This window comes from Hippoglossus stenolepis, chromosome 9, assembly GCF_022539355.2.
Source record: "Hippoglossus stenolepis isolate QCI-W04-F060 chromosome 9, HSTE1.2, whole genome shotgun sequence".
Taxonomy (NCBI): domain Eukaryota; kingdom Metazoa; phylum Chordata; class Actinopteri; order Pleuronectiformes; family Pleuronectidae; genus Hippoglossus; species Hippoglossus stenolepis.
This window is the reverse complement of record NC_061491.1, coordinates 5,194,219-5,209,811: the sequence shown is the minus strand read 5'-3', so window position 1 is coordinate 5,209,811 and position 15,593 is coordinate 5,194,219. Positions and strand designations below refer to the sequence as shown.

Here is a 15,593-nt window from a genome sequence, read left to right as displayed (position 1 = left end):
GGCGCTGACACCTGTTAGTGTTTGCTGTCAGTGGGGCGCCATATATCCTGGCCTTATTGATAGGACCAGGGCACGAGCAAGACCTTCTGAAACCAGGGCCTGACGCTCAACACTGATGAGATGAGTCTCACTGATTCCATGTTTCACTTTAGAAATATTGGATGGCTGTACTTTGCGTTCTTGAGTACTTCACCATCCTGTTTTGAGTCGGATGTGAGACAGTGCGAGCGGTTAGGTGTAAACATGAAAGAGCCTGAATGTACTCAATTTAATGTGAATGGTGGAGAAAAGAGTAATCTATTCTTTGAAAAAAAAAATCTTTTGGTGGAAAGGACTACTGTGTCCTGGAACTTGAAAAAAACCTATGTGCATATTTAAATCAATCACAACATCCTCGTTAATTCAACCTTATCTATCTTTTGAAAATCAGGTCCCATGTGTGCAAAAGGAAACTGTTGAACTTCAAACAAACCTCATGAATAATCCCGCTGAGTTCCTGTTTAAATTAGACTACTCTGATTGTGAAATGTATGGAGGCAAGTTGGGAGTTCAACCTCAGAAGAGTTCTGAGGAGACAAATCAGTGTGTGTGAATGTTCTTCTTGGCCAATGAGTGGACGGCTGTTTGAGCAGGTGTGTAGCTAAAAGTAAAGTTGAAGAGATCATTTAATTGGTTCAGGTATCTGGGATTTTTAATGACATGCCTTTACACACACATCACATGTGGTGCGTGTTAAAGCCTGATTTCCATATTTGTTACATACTAGACTTTATCTCATACTATCTCAAATGGAAAATAAAAATTCAATGCAAAATAATTATAAATTGATAATTATATTGTTAATGTATAAAATATTGTACAAACAATTAAAAAAAAGAGAGGAAATCTGTTTTATATTTTCTAAGGATGGGTGCTTAAATGGCAAGAATGTTGACTCTTGACCTCATTTTTTCTTTTCTCTAATTTTGTGTTCATTTTCAGTTTTTGTTCAGACCTACAGAGGTGTGTATTAATTTGTGGAGTTCGTTTTTTTAACGTGTTACACTGAAAGACTTTTATAATATTCATCCTCCCATAACTGATATTAATGTGGTATAAACAGCTCACAGTATGATGTTGATGTGTGAGATTATGGATTTTCTGGCTGAGAGCAGTCTACCAGGACCTGTCTGACACATAAGGCTGTAACAATTCTGAATTCAAGACCTGCTCCCCTGTTGACCTCTCATTACTTTACCAATGTTCTTTTCACAAACAACTTGGTAATGATAATGATAAACAGTCTGCACAGCAAAATTCATTTTTTTGGGTGATTTATAAATACATTTGATTTTATTTTCCTCAAGAATTTGTCCCTTATATCCAAATTACCCTGACTGCCCTGTACTGACCAAGCACTGGTAATTATTAGTAACAGAGACACTGAAACAACAACTACTATACAGTACAGTACAATATATACATCCATTTGATTAAAGATACATTATTTAACTTGGTGTGTGCACAGATCACAGGGGGCTATGTCAACGTACTTGCATGTTTTGATGGCTGCTGTAGGGCTACAATGAGAGTTCCATTATCTAGCAAACACGTACAACACAGGTGTTACATTATTATCACATTATTTGTGTTTCCTCTCACTGCTGATTGTTTGGTTAAAATTGGCTAAATTATTATTTTGATTATTATTAGTGTGTCTTGTAGAACAATTTAAGAACTTATTTTTATATAATTAACAAGATGAGTAGTAATAATTGGGCTTGTGGTTTTTTTTCCGGTGTGTTTGCTTCTCAGTAATCCTCTCTCTCTCTCTTGATGTCTGTGTTCCAGGGCAGGGGAGGTTGATGCCATCATGGCGAATCTTGAGAAAGCAAACCAGGTGAGTTCAGGCGTCTTCTGCTCCTCTCTGATTGAGATGCTCCTTCGTTGAGGTAATCACTCCTGTAATCAAGCCCTGGCTTTAATTAGACACTCTCCGTCCTGTCCCCCCCACTCCTTCCTCCCCCTTACACCTCCCCTCCCCTGAGTGTGTGTGATTAGCGAGTATAAACTTGATCCCCCGTCGGTGGGCACACTATGGCAGCACGGCTCCACTCAGCAGAGAACAGGAGACTACCGTGCGCGATTGATGCCGGAGCGCTGAACGCCAGGGTTCTTAGTTATCTCATTGCCTTGATTGCTTCCTATCCTGGTGATAGCTCTTCTCTTCTGCTCCTTTCTTCTCCCCTCTGCTTCTCTCTCTCTCTCTCTCTCTCTCTCTCTCTCTCTCTCTCTCTCTCACACAGTCTCTTCCTCACTCTGCTGCTCTCTGCCAGCAGCTCCTAGATAAATGTTCTCAAAACGAATCATTAATTAGCGGGCCGGGTGTGACAGAGCAGGTAAACAGTTTGGGGAATAAAGTGGGCCGACTAAGCAGCACCCTCAGCAGAATAAACCGGTGGCTGCACTTGTCTGCTCGGGCCCCTGCTCTGTTTTTGCTCGGCTCTGGAAAATTTCAGAGCAAGGGCGCCCGCTTTGATTTATGTACAGGAAATGCTCTCACCTTGATCATCTCATTAGCCAATTGATGTGGCTGGTGTATGAGAACTGTAACACTGTGATTCCATGTCTGTGCACAGAGAGCAGAAAGGGCTCAGAGGGAAGTGGAGAGGCTAAAGGAGCAGTTAGCCAGTGCCACCAAGGGGAACTGCCATCCAGCAGAGGGCACTAGCAGGGTAAGGATAATGTGACACAATGTGGGAAACACTTACTTTTTAAGTAAGTGTGGTAATAAAGTTTTTTTTTTGTATAAGTTCCATCAGATCTTCCATTATTACTACTTTGTACTTCAGCTCCCCCACATTTCAGAGGTGAATACTGTACATTTTAGTCTCCTTTATTAGTTTTGCAGATATCATTACTTTGCAGATTAACATATTTTAGTCACAACACATACAATCAATGTCACAACATAATCAGTTGTTAAAAATAACTCAACAGTATCTAACACAGTGAAATAGGTCCCAGGTCCAACGTTAACATTCTATTTACTTTTTTTGCGTCACATTATAATGTATATATAAAACTAAAACAGGGTTTGGACAGTGCATACTTCCCCAAAGTCTAAGGAATGCCTCGCCATGTTAAGTAATGGATCTGCTCCAGAATGTAATGGTTTCTCTTTGAACCATGAACCAATATCTCCATAAAATTAATGAAAATCGGTTCAGTAGTTTTTGATTAATCCTGCTGAAAAACAAACAGACAAACCAACAAACTTTAAAGGTTTAGTTAAGTAAGAGTTTTTACTTGTAAGTAGATTTTTTTTTTTAATCCTACCTTTATTTAAGTAAAGGATCGGCATCCACTAATTATCTTTATTTTAATTTTATTATTTGTATTATTTACCATGTATTTTGTGAGGCACTTTGTAACCTTGTTTAGATAAGTGCTATATAAATAAAGTTATTATTATGAATTTATGATTTTTTTATCACGCTAAGTCAACACTGTGAGGTGATGTTGTGATGTTTCTTAGAGTGAAACTTAGAATTAAACATAATAAGATTGTTCAACTCTATGATGTTCTATTTTCCATTTTGACAGCACCTGGACTCATCCAGTCTTTGTGTTTCTGTTTTTATCAAAGCAAAGATGAGCTAATACATAAAGATGCTCATCAGCTTGATCACACGAGGCCTTCAAATATTTCCATGACGTTTTCACATTGTGACTACCACATGTAAATTAAGACAGACAGACAATTGTTCTGCACAAATCTGTGCATAGAGCTGTCAAATGGTTCTAAATTGGTTCAGAAATATTGTGTCTGATACCTCATTATCACATTCAATCGCATGAAAAAAAAAACTAGTGTTAATTGTTACCTCATCATCATTGTCTCTGCTAAAGTCGAATCCTCCCACTTTCCACCTGTCTGAATAACATGAGCACTGCAGAGGTTGTGATTCACTGCCTGTCCTCATTTTCTCTCCTCCTCACTCCCTTCATCATATTTCTTCCTTCTCCCCCTCACACCTCCCGTCACATTTCCTCTCTCGACCCGTCAGGAGAAGAACGAAAAGGGCGAGGTGTTGCCCTCGCAGCTGGAGGCCACTCTGCTGGCTAAAGACCGCGAAATCCTCTGTCTCCTTGAAAACATTCAGCGGCTGCAGTTCACGCTGCAGGAAGTTCAGGAGACATCAGCCAATCAGATCATGGAGCTGGAACGCCAGCTGGCCTATAAGAGGGAAGCTATTGAGGTGAGCGTTTTGGACACATGAGAAGTAACAGAACATGACCGATGCTTCCTCAGTGGTTCTGATAAAGCTTATTAATATAAATAAATAAATTATTTCTTCTTTTTTCCGTTTCAGAGATTAGAAGCTAAACTGCAATCCCAGATTGACTATGAAGAGATTAAAACAGAACTCAGGTGATCATTTGGTGTAGACAAACTGTGTTACTCATTCGTAATAATGTCAATTGAAATCTAAAAAACCTGAACTCTAATGGCATGTTGTGTCTGTCCATAGTATCCTTAAGGTAATGAAGATGGCTTCGGCAAACGGCGGCTCATCTCAGGTACACATCCTCCTGCACCCAGCAGTTTTAAACAGACAACAGAATACTTCACTCGTCATCCATTATCTGGATATCTAAAGCTTCTGTAATTCATTCATTGAACATTAACAGCTTTTGTGTGTGTGTGTGTGTGTGTGGGTGTGTGGGTGTGTGTGTCTATTTGTTTGTGTGTATAGGAGTCCGCCAAAGCTGAGGCTCTTTTGCTGGATAAAGAGGCCTTTCTTCCATCTCACAAGTATCTGGTGGACAAGGCTCGAATTTTGCACAGCAATGGTAAAATGGATGTCGCTCGTGTTGAATATTCTGTCTATAACTACTTGTTTAAGTAGTTTATACCTCTTGGGGTTTCAAGAGGTAGAGAGTTAGAACTCTCCATAGTTCAGTGAGTGCTTGACGCTCATTGGTCAGGCTCAATAGATTTCTGGAGTCAATGTTTTTCAGACTTATACCTCTTTGCATTAACTGAGCAGGCTAGAGAATGACTGAGTGTATTTTCTGTCACCAGATGATGACCAGTCCGACGATGCAGGAAGGGAGATGGGTAGACCACCCGGCTCCCACTCGTCCTCCTCTCAGGTGGACGGCCGTGGCTCCCCCAGCCCCGGCACCCCCACCCTGGACAGCTCCTCTTCCAGCCACGATCTCCCCCGTCCCTTCTCTGTGTCGCCGTGCTCCAGGGACAGACAGTCAGGAGACCACATCCTCCACAAGCAGCTCCTTTCCCCGCACTTTAAAAGGGAGGGCCTCATGGCTTTTCCCACGGCCCTCTACGCAGCGAAAGTCGCTCTCATGTCAGCGACTCAAGGGTCTGGAGCGGCAGGTAGTGTTGACGCCGGCCTGCCCAGCGACCATTCAGAAAGCGGCAGCTCGACGGCAGGAGATGAGGACCAACTGGACACAGCCGAGATTGCCTTCCAGGTGAAGGAGCAGCTGCTCAAGCATAACATTGGCCAGCGTGTTTTTGGCCACTATGTGCTGGGCCTCTCCCAGGGCTCGGTCAGTGAGATCCTTGCAAGACCCAAACCCTGGAGGAAGCTAACTGTGAAAGGCAAAGAACCTTTCATTAAGATGAAGCAGTTCCTCTCTGATGACCAGAACATCCTGGCACTTAGGACCATCCAGGTCCGACAGAGAGGTGAGTGGAGATGACAGTGACAGGGTGGGAAGAATTGTGAAAATGTAGTTTCTTTTATCCCATGAGTCCAACGTTTCTCCACACAAAACACAAACAGTGATACTTTTTGTTGGTGTTTTAGGTATTTTGGCTTTTGATCTTTAGAAAAAGCTATCTGCATATGAATGCAGATAAATTGAAACTCCAATGCATTGTGGTCAATGTGTTACGCCTCTTTTGCTCTCCACACCAACTGTTTAACTGTGAGCAATCAAAGCCAAGCTCCTTGGCCGTGATTGGCCAAACTAGAAAGAGTAGGGTTAGGGTTAGGGCTTCCATCCCCAAAATCTATTCCCTCGCCTACAGTTGCTGCATATTCACATTCAGAATAAATATTTAGAGATTTTGTAACAAGTAATGTGTTGTTATGTAGTTATGGCCACTTTCAACACTTGTATACATCTTAAAATACAAATAGAAGAAGTAGCGTGGGTTATGACAGTTGCTCAGATTTTAAACAGGTCACCTTCCTCACCATATTTTCTAATCCACTGACTTGCAATTGATAGTGGGTGTGAATTAACTGTCAGAAACGTCATCCATATTGATCCACTGCATTCATCTCCAATGACTGTTAAAGAATAAAGCTGGCGATGTATTATATTTTATTTTTATATTTAATGAAAAGATCAAAACCAACCATGAGTTTATCAGCCTTTGTGGTCAAAGCCTGAACTATCTCACTCTATTATTACAGTCTGATCCACCAACAGCAGAGAACTGGTTTTAGCAGAAAAAAAGTTTTTTCTGCTAAAACTGAGAAAATATTGATCCATTGCATTTAATGGATCCAAAATGATTATATATCTGTTGGTGTAATAAGCATGACAGTGAGTGTACCACTTTCCCTTATATCATTAATTCACCTTTCCCTTTAACAGTCATAGATAATGTATCTACTGTGAATTATGTAGAGCTCAATAAAGACTTCCTGTCCATAATATATAATGTTTTTGATATAGCTGCCATTGTGTGAGGCAACAGTTTTGTTGTTTTTCTTTTTTTTATTAACATAAAAAGTATCTCTAGTGTAGTTTAATTGTTAATTCACTGTTGTTTATTTCGTTGCGTACAAATGCCCCACTAAGACAATTTAATCTTTGTTAAACATGAAACAATACATTTGTTACCCATTTAAACAAAATCCACCTTCAATAGGAATTAATGGACTTAGTTTTGGTCTTTTCATGGTTTTTGTTGACAATATGAGACAGTTAAACTAATTTTAACCAGCCAGTAGTTCGGCATTAACCAGTTGTCATCACTATAATAAACTTTAGCCCTCACCCTTGTGTTGTCTGTCAAATAAAGGTTTAGATAACATGGATAATCAGCTGTCACTGTATTTGCCCAAGCTTCCTAAAAAGGAACTAGGTTGTTCTAAAAAAGGTCTTTTGAAGATGCTCTTGGACCTGTGTACGTTTAAACCTTCTAATCTACTTGGACCTCATCCTTGACTTCTTCACGGCTTCCTCTGCCATGTTACTTTTAAACTTTGTTTTCTCCCTAGATTCACAGCTTTTGAAAGTTGAGCTTCCCGTATACTGCAACCTCAGACAGCACGCGCTCAAAGGCAGCCATTGATCTACCAGTCAAAAGCAAAGCCTTGGAACTGCTCTCTGATCAACCATCCCACTCACCCCCCTCCTCTCTCCTCTCGCTCTATCTCTATTTCTTTCTGTTACCCTCTGTGGCAGGGAGCATCACTCCGCGCATCCGAACTCCTGAAACTGGGTCAGACGACGCCATTAGGAATATCCTGGAGCAGGCCAAGAAGGAGATCCAGTCCCAGAGGGGAGGTGAGGATGGAGCTGCGAGTCATAAGTCAAAGCTTAAAGCCTTATTGATTGATTTTTTTTAAATTGAGAATGATGTTGACTATTTTCATTAAACATTTGATCTATTACTCTGTTCACTTTATAATGCATATAAAGTGGAAAGATATTTTAGTGCGCGCCAATGTCAACATGTGGCTCTCTCTTGTTCAGGTGATGGCAAGTCATCTCTGAACAGCTCATCAGGCAGAAGCAGTAATGGAGCTGGCAGCGGCTCTGATGAAACCATAAAGAACATCTTAGAACAGGCCAGGAGGGAGATGGAGGCCCAGCAGCATGTGCTGATGGAGATGGAGGCCTGTGGGAGGGCCTCGACTGCCAGTTCAGGAGCACAGGTGGAACGTCTAGGGCCCCCAGAGCGCTCCAGGGGCCTGCCGTTACCCATCTCCATCAAACAGGAGGAAGGGGGCTGTGTTACCGTGTGCATGGCCAACCCCATCAGCAGCCCGCAAACCCCCCTCAGTGTGCTCTCCCCCGCCGCCTTCGTCCAGAACATCATCCGCAAAGTCAAGTCAGAGATCGGTGAAGTAGGCACCTACTTCGATCAGCACTGGTCACAAGAGCGGGGGTCGATGGGGCTAGTCGGAGGAGGTAGCTCTCTGCCCTTCAATTCCGTCTCTCCTTCCTTGTCTTCCTCCTCCTCTGGGCCCTCTGCGTTGCCTCGGCCATGGCCACGTCTGGAAAACGGCGAGTTTCTCCCCAACAGCGAGGAGGCCTCTGCTGCTGAGGACGAGCTGGGGCTCGGTCGGCCGGTGGAGGTGAAGGTGGAGTCGGATACATCGGTAAGCGGCGAATCCCCAGGACCTGGCCCTGGGCGCCTATCCTACTACCCAGCGTACATCCCTCGCGCCCTCAAGCCAACCGTGCCGCCGCTGACTCCGGAGCAGTATGAGATGTACATGTATCGAGAGGTGGACACCGTTGAGCTGACCAGGCAGGTGAAGGAGAAGCTGGCGAAGAACGGCATCTGTCAGAGGATCTTTGGTGAAAAGGTCAGATGTCGCTCCTTCATATTAACACTTGCATACTGTAAAACACACAACCTGCAAATGATAAGAGTATTTCCCCACAGTGAGAAATAAGAGGGAAGAGAACACTGATGTATTTTATGTTAATAATTGTGATATGCAGTTAGGAATAAACTGAATACGGAAATATTTTAATGGGTGTTTGAATATATTATTCAGTTCTCTTGTCTCTTATAAGAAGCCACAGATGCAAAACATTTTCCACCTTTCTTTTCAAGCATTATCCTATATGTGGTTTCAGATCTTCAGACAACATGAAATACTATAAGGTAATCTAAGTAAGATTTTTTGCAGATTTACAGATTTATATCAATAAATGCAGTAAACAAAATCCTCCATATGAAAAATGTATTGGCTCTTTTGAACCTAATAACAGCCCCCCCTCCACTTCAGCAGCAATAGCAGCAGCCCAGAGCTTCTTATAATTTGATAATAATGTTCACATCTCATGTGAAAATGACTGGACCCATCTCTTTTAGAGTTGGTTGGCACTAAGCACAGGTCATGTTTCCCACACTTAGTTGCGTAATAATGGGCTGTGGCTGAGGGGTAGAGCGGTCACCCTCCAACCAGAAGGTCGGCAGTTCAATCCCCAGTCTTCCCCATCTGCATGCCGAAGTGTCATGGGCAAGATGCTGAAAACACTTATAGATTTATATAGCTTATAGCTATACTAGAAGCTGTGTCGCCGAGAAGTCCCATGTTTTACTTTTCTCTAAACAGAACATCATTCTCAAAATGTTCAGGTGTTTTTCTGTAAGTATGAATGAGCAGCTATGCTACCCTCCTTGAAAAGCCTTTTTTTCCCGTTTCTTGCACATTTCTATTGTGGTGAGCCATCAGCTGAGACGTCTGCAACTCTTTGGATGTGTTGTAATCTTTCATGACTTCCTTGATGAGTTGTCTCTGCTCACATGGAGAAAGGGTGACAACAGGTTTTAGCACAGTGTTCTCCATGTAGATATCACCGGCTGTTGTTTGGTGGTTTTGTAAAACCTGATTCTTGTGGTAAGGTTGATTTTAAGTATTCAACTGCCTTGTTCAAAAATGAAAAGGAATAGAAAATGTGTCCCTTGTTGATGGATGACCTCACATATTTTTTCAGAAAATTACATCACAATCAATCATCAGTACAGAATGTTGCAGCTAAAGATTATCTGTGGATTTACTCTTTTTTTCCTCCTCCATTAAATAAGCTACCACTTTGACTTAGATGCTGTTTTTGACAAGTTTGCATACATATATATGGTGTATTGCTTCCCTCTAGTGGTTGTCATCTGTAAGTGTATCAATGGAGCCATTAATTAAGAGTGAAAAGATTTTCTTCTTTCAGGAAAATAAATCGGAGAATCAATCAGTAACTTGTCATCTATACATTAATTATTATATCAAAGTATTATAACTGTAAACCTGTGGTTGTATGGCGCAGGTGCTGGGGCTCTCTCAGGGCAGCGTCAGTGACATGCTGTCTCGGCCCAAACCATGGAGCAAGCTGACCCAAAAAGGCAGGGAGCCCTTCATCCGCATGCAGCTGTGGTTACTGGACCAGCTGGGCCAGAGCCTCAGCCAGCCCCCAAACCAAGGCCACGCTCAGGGTAAGGCTGCAGTTTGTAACATATACACTCATCTCCACAGGATTAAATTGTTTCAGTTTTGTAATATACTGCAATGACTGTATCTAGGCTATAGGGGTTGTTGATTTTTCTGTGATGTCACCTACCTTCAGATAAAAGCCCAGTAACGGCACAGTCCTCACCCTCCCCGCCCCCAAGCCCAGTGGAGAGCCACCCAAGTCCCCTGGTGGAGCCTGTCAGCCTCTCCCTGGAGAGCAGCAAAGAGAACCAGCAGCCTGAGAGCTTAGGCCTCGGGCTGCCCCCCCACCCAGAGGGAGGGAAATCCACCCCCAGCCTCATGGCCTTGCATCAGCCCTCAAACCCCCTTGGCATCCAGGAGCTGGTGGCCATGTCTTCCGAGCTGGACACCTATGCCATCACAAAGAAGGTCAAGGAGGTTCTAACAGACAACAACCTAGGTGTGTATGAGTTTACACTGCGGGAATAAGCTGAGGCTCCTTTATGAATGCAAACACAAGTCCTACATTCACTGTGTATTTTTCTTTCCTCACAGGTCAGCGTCTTTTCGGGGAAACCATTCTGGGTCTGACGCAAGGCTCGGTGTCAGATCTGCTCTCCAGACCCAAACCGTGGCACAAACTCAGTCTGAAAGGCAGGGAGCCATTTGTCCGCATGCAGCTGTGGCTCAATGATCCTCACAATGTAGACAAGCTGAGGGCCATGAAGAAGATGGAGAAGAAAGGTGTGTATAGTAAACAAAACTAATAATAAAGACATAATTATTACATATTTCAGTTCAGGTTTGAGAAATTCTTGGTGTTTTGTTCTTTATGCCAGAAATCACTGTCTTCCCTCCAGCCTATCTGAAAAGGCGGTATGGGCTGCTGAGCACCGGCTCGGACAGCGACTCACCCAGTACTCGCTCCGAGTGTGTGAGTCCGGCCTTGGTCTCGCTGGACCTGTGCCCCTACAGCCAGGTGAAGAAGGTCCGGGTGGTGCTGGGAGCTGAGGAGAAGGAAGCCTTGAGAAAGGCCTACCTGCTGGAGCCCTACCCCTCTCAGAACACCATCGAGATACTGGCCGCCCAGCTCAACCTCAAAACCAACACTGTCATCAACTGGTTCCACAACTACAGGCTAGTCCAATAAACGTTGCTAATGGCTACCTCGGCTGTTTTCATGACGACTATACATTTAGTTTTAACTGAATTCCTGACATGTAAAGTAGAAAAATAAATGTAAATATCCTGACATGTGATGGTTTGCCTGTCTAACAAGCAGTGTTTGTGTGCAGGTCCAGGATGCGACGGGAGGTGCTGATGGAGGGTCTGCCAGACAATGACACAGATGCCGAGCAGCACAGCTACTCCCCCTCAATGACGCGGAGCCCCCACTCTGATGGAGAGGAGAGGAGGCTGCTGAAGCCCTCAGGACACATCCACTCCAGCATTCCTCTGAGCGCCAGCACAGCACTTCCTCATGTCAAACAGGAGGCACTGGACAGGGAAGACGATGGGGAGGAGGGCTCCATGAAACAGTCGAGAGTTCAGTGTTTTTCTACAGCAGTACAATTCCCGCCGCTGAAAAACGAGCATGAGGACTCCATCGCTGGCCACCAGAGCCTGAGGCACGAAGAGGGGATGAGCAGCCAAGCTCAAGGGCTCTACCCTGTCGCAGTCTCCATAGATGGACCCCAGAGAGCCAGTCAGTCCCGGCATGATGGGGAAGACCCTGGAAAGTCACCTGTTGACCCAGTCAGCTTTAAGGCTTCGTCGGAACCCTGCCGCAGCAGCCTGGAAGTCTCCCTGAACTCCCCCTCTGCTGCATCCTCACCCGGCCTCATGATGTCAGTCTCCCCCGTCCCTTCCTCCTCTGCTCCAATATCGCCCTCGCTGCCCAACCCGCCCTCAACTAGCACCAATCACAGCCTGGAACCGAACCAGATCCCTCCATTCCAATTCCCCAAACTCAACAGAAGCACTCAGAGACGCAATGAGAAAATGGCCAACCTTAATAACATCATCCACAGGCTAGAGAGAGCAGCCAATCGAGAAGAAACACTGGAATGGGAGTTTTAAGGCCCCCCTTTTACTTGTACCTAGTCCTGATGACCCTCGCGGCACACAGGGGCGTCTCAGATAGAATCTTCCTGAAGACTTTTAACGGAGCCTGGCTCCTGAAGGCCTGTCCTCTCAGACTGAAAACTCAAAGGAAACAGGAATGCAGAGCTACACATATGGCTAACTTCCCTGCAAGAACAAAAAAAAAAAAAAGATTTATATATGTGTATTTGTTTTTGTTTTTGATAATGCATACTACTTTGAAATAGATGTGACAGCATAAGCTGTTGTTTTACCTTTTGGACTTGACAAGAAGACTTTTGCAGCTATGGTGTCATAAAATGTACACTGAAGTCCTGTAGATTGCCACTGGGTGAGATTAAAAAAAGACCCCTGTCTTAAGCCATTAAAAGCACTATAACTATTTGAAAAGAGACATTGACCAAATTTGCTACTTTTTGAATAGCAATTTTTCAGATTTTGTCTGTAAGACTGGACAGTTTAAGTCAAGTAACATGAAATCCTATTACTGACTGAGGGATAGTCCTTTAAGACTCTAAATATTCAACATCTTGTATGTACTTAGTTTCTCGGTGATATGTTTTGAAATATTTGTAACTCACACGTATAAAATGTGGTTGTACATGTTGTAGAATTGTCTGCAATAGCCTTCTCTAAACCTGATGTAGCATGGTACTCACCTGACCCTGTTATCCTCTGTAGTTAGTCACCTGTGATTATACTTGAGCGAAAACAAGAGAAAAAAAAGTTGAAAACCCTGCAAAAAACAAGAAAAAAGTCAACGTTAAATCTAATAAGTAGAGTACTTTTAGTGTTTTCTTTCTTTTTTTTTTGATAATCCTTGAGGTTTACAGTTTAGGGCCCTCGTGCTCCTGCTGGCACAGTTTACACGATTTCTTTCAGACTTACCTCTCTGACCCTCTAAAGGCACTGGTTCTCAGACTGTAACGGGCCAAGACACAGGACACCTGGTTTACCTCAGATTATGTTGATGCACATCATGCTGTGACCATGCGTTTCATTCTTATACATGAACATGACCACGCTTATTTGAATCAACGGAGGGAACATACTTGTATCATGCCTCAGACGAGTGGAGATGAAGTTCTAACAGGCAAAATCAGTCTTTTACAAAGAATATGCTGCTGTGTGAAGAGACGGGGAGCTAATGAAGCCCCTCCTCACCAGATGGAGTGCACTTTCTCAAAATGCATCTTTTACTGTATCTAGAATAATGTATACTTGATGAAACAACTCAACCTCTTTGTACTGAGATGCTGTTAAGCTGGGCAGTTTGATAAGAAAAGCTTCAGGACTCTTCAGAGCTGGAAATGAACCTCCTTTGGGGCTGACCGTATTTGAGAGCATGATGCACACAGTATGACCTCCCATCAATATGAAAACACTCAATCTGTAAGTAGACTATATTCAAGGACACAAAAGGTTACAGGTATCCCCTCATATTATCTTTAACCACTTGTGTATTGTGTCTGTAGAAGTTTCTTTGTCATGCTTGCAAAATGTTCTTTATGTATTTTGCCTCTATTTTATACTCAGAACAGTTAACTAGATATTCAATACCTCGTGTATGAACTACTTACAGCACTTAGAGTTTTGATAATTGTGAGGACTCAAGAAAAATTCAAATATCAACATTATCCTAACTTAGTGTCCACAAGTCTTTGCCTTTACTGTATCGTTGAAGTTGGTAGTAAACACTTGCACATGTCTACATAGTTCAGAGGACTTGGATTGTATTATGTAGAGATATATATTACACATTTACTAAAAAAATAATATCTTACATTCTTGGAACAAAATGTGCTGATTATATTGAAATAGAGTGTACAGATTTAATAAACCAAACCCATTCAAGCCAGTTCTGGTCTGGCAAGCTTGCCCACGTTTTAGACCTTCTCTCAGGGTAGTCTTGCTTTTTAAAGCTTTACTGAAACAGTTGCTCTCCTCAGTGGTTCTGACTATGATAAAAAACATTACGTGGTGTAGAGAATGACTTCATTATATATTAAATGGGCCTGTGGAAGCTCTAAGTATAGGGGAATTGCAACTTTTCACTGGAAGCAGTGGTTTGTCAGAGGGCTGTTGCTGTTTTGTAATTCATTACACAGATCTGTCAAAGTACAGTGCAGGTTGGAACAACCGGGATGAGGTGGATGGGTTGCATTTTTGAGATCAGTAGACTTTGTTCTCTAAAAAACTGTTCATGTTTTCTCTTGGAGCCACAGAAGATTTTTCTCTGGTTTTCGTACCACCATTTTTTGTGCATAATATACTGTATGATTAGAAGTGGCATTTCTTTCATTGAAATTTCATCATCTTTCATGGTAACATGGACATGTGATTGAAAAGGAAATGTATTTACTCAGACCATTATCTCAACATGTAAAGCCCATCTCATTGTTTTGCATGCAAATCCATTCTGGTCACTTGACAAAGGGATAGACTGTGTTTTGTGTTGTTGTTCTTGCACAGGGACATTGAATCAGCACTTAGTCTCTTTTTTTGTTTTTACATTAGTGAAGTCCATGCATGATGCAACTGATATGTTTGGCTCTCAAAAAGCCATCATGAATCAGAACCCCAAAACGACTCAGTAAACATTACTAGCAGTTAAATTCAAGTCAAGATTGTTTTGTGCCATATCATATGCCTCATGCACTATCCTCACAGGAGAAAGGCCTTGTGGTAGCGTGTGATCTAAGAGGGGTGTAGGGCTTTTCTCACCTGATTCAGAAAAAAGCAAAGCTTTTTGATAACAGCAGCCCTACACATTAGATAGGTTTGATTTTATAATTGACATTTGTCACTAAATAATGAAGAAATTTGTCGGGGAAAATTTTGAATGATTGCATTCAGAGCTGTAAAGGAAAGGATTTACAATCTGACTCTGAGTGCTTGTCACAAAGACAACTTTTCCTTTTGAAAGTCAGCTGTGAGCCAATAAAGAGAAGTGTCCTGCAGGCTTAAATAACTGTCTAATGCCTCACATGTCAGGCTACTAAATGTTAAAGAGTGGACTAAAGTATGCCAAGCGTCTTGGAAATTGCATATGTAAGCCATCATTCAATACATAATTGTTTAAGATCCTGCTGTGTGGTGTTTTTATTTCTTGATTATGGTGAGGGATTACCCTTAGAGGTAAAGTAAAGATTAATATTGACCAACTAATGCAAACACACTCATAAACAGATGCACTGTGTGGTGAGAATCTAAAGCAGCGTGTTATCTCCTGAACTGTGAGGGACAGTACGTCATGCACACACTCGCCTTCATTAGCAGGATCAATACGATCATCCACATCCTTTATATTATTATATG

General features: G+C 42.5%; 1 protein-coding gene across 3 annotated transcripts in view; it reads left to right on the top strand.

The window, feature by feature from the left end:
• The window catches only part of cux2b (cut-like homeobox 2b), an 85,599-nt gene extending 70,240 nt beyond the window's left edge, over nucleotides 1-15,359 (top strand). For 2 of the 3 annotated variants that reach the window (XM_035165469.2, XM_035165471.2), the window contains exons 9-22: nucleotides 1,831-1,879; nucleotides 2,619-2,714; nucleotides 4,050-4,241; nucleotides 4,356-4,414; nucleotides 4,515-4,563; nucleotides 4,740-4,836; nucleotides 5,069-5,698; nucleotides 7,435-7,536; nucleotides 7,726-8,564; nucleotides 10,030-10,195; nucleotides 10,327-10,632; nucleotides 10,728-10,916; nucleotides 11,012-11,309; nucleotides 11,468-15,359. In XM_035165469.2, the coding sequence (XP_035021360.1) occupies nucleotides 1,831-1,879; nucleotides 2,619-2,714; nucleotides 4,050-4,241; nucleotides 4,356-4,414; nucleotides 4,515-4,563; nucleotides 4,740-4,836; nucleotides 5,069-5,698; nucleotides 7,435-7,536; nucleotides 7,726-8,564; nucleotides 10,030-10,195; nucleotides 10,327-10,632; nucleotides 10,728-10,916; nucleotides 11,012-11,309; nucleotides 11,468-12,251 (3,856 nt within the window). In that variant the 3' untranslated portion in view covers nucleotides 12,252-15,359. The remainder of the gene's footprint in view (nucleotides 1-1,830; nucleotides 1,880-2,618; nucleotides 2,715-4,049; nucleotides 4,242-4,355; nucleotides 4,415-4,514; nucleotides 4,564-4,739; nucleotides 4,837-5,068; nucleotides 5,699-7,434; nucleotides 7,537-7,725; nucleotides 8,565-10,029; nucleotides 10,196-10,326; nucleotides 10,633-10,727; nucleotides 10,917-11,011; nucleotides 11,310-11,467) is intronic. The other variant, XM_035165470.2, reaches the window with a different exon arrangement.
• Nucleotides 15,360-15,593: the final 234 nt, after the last annotated feature.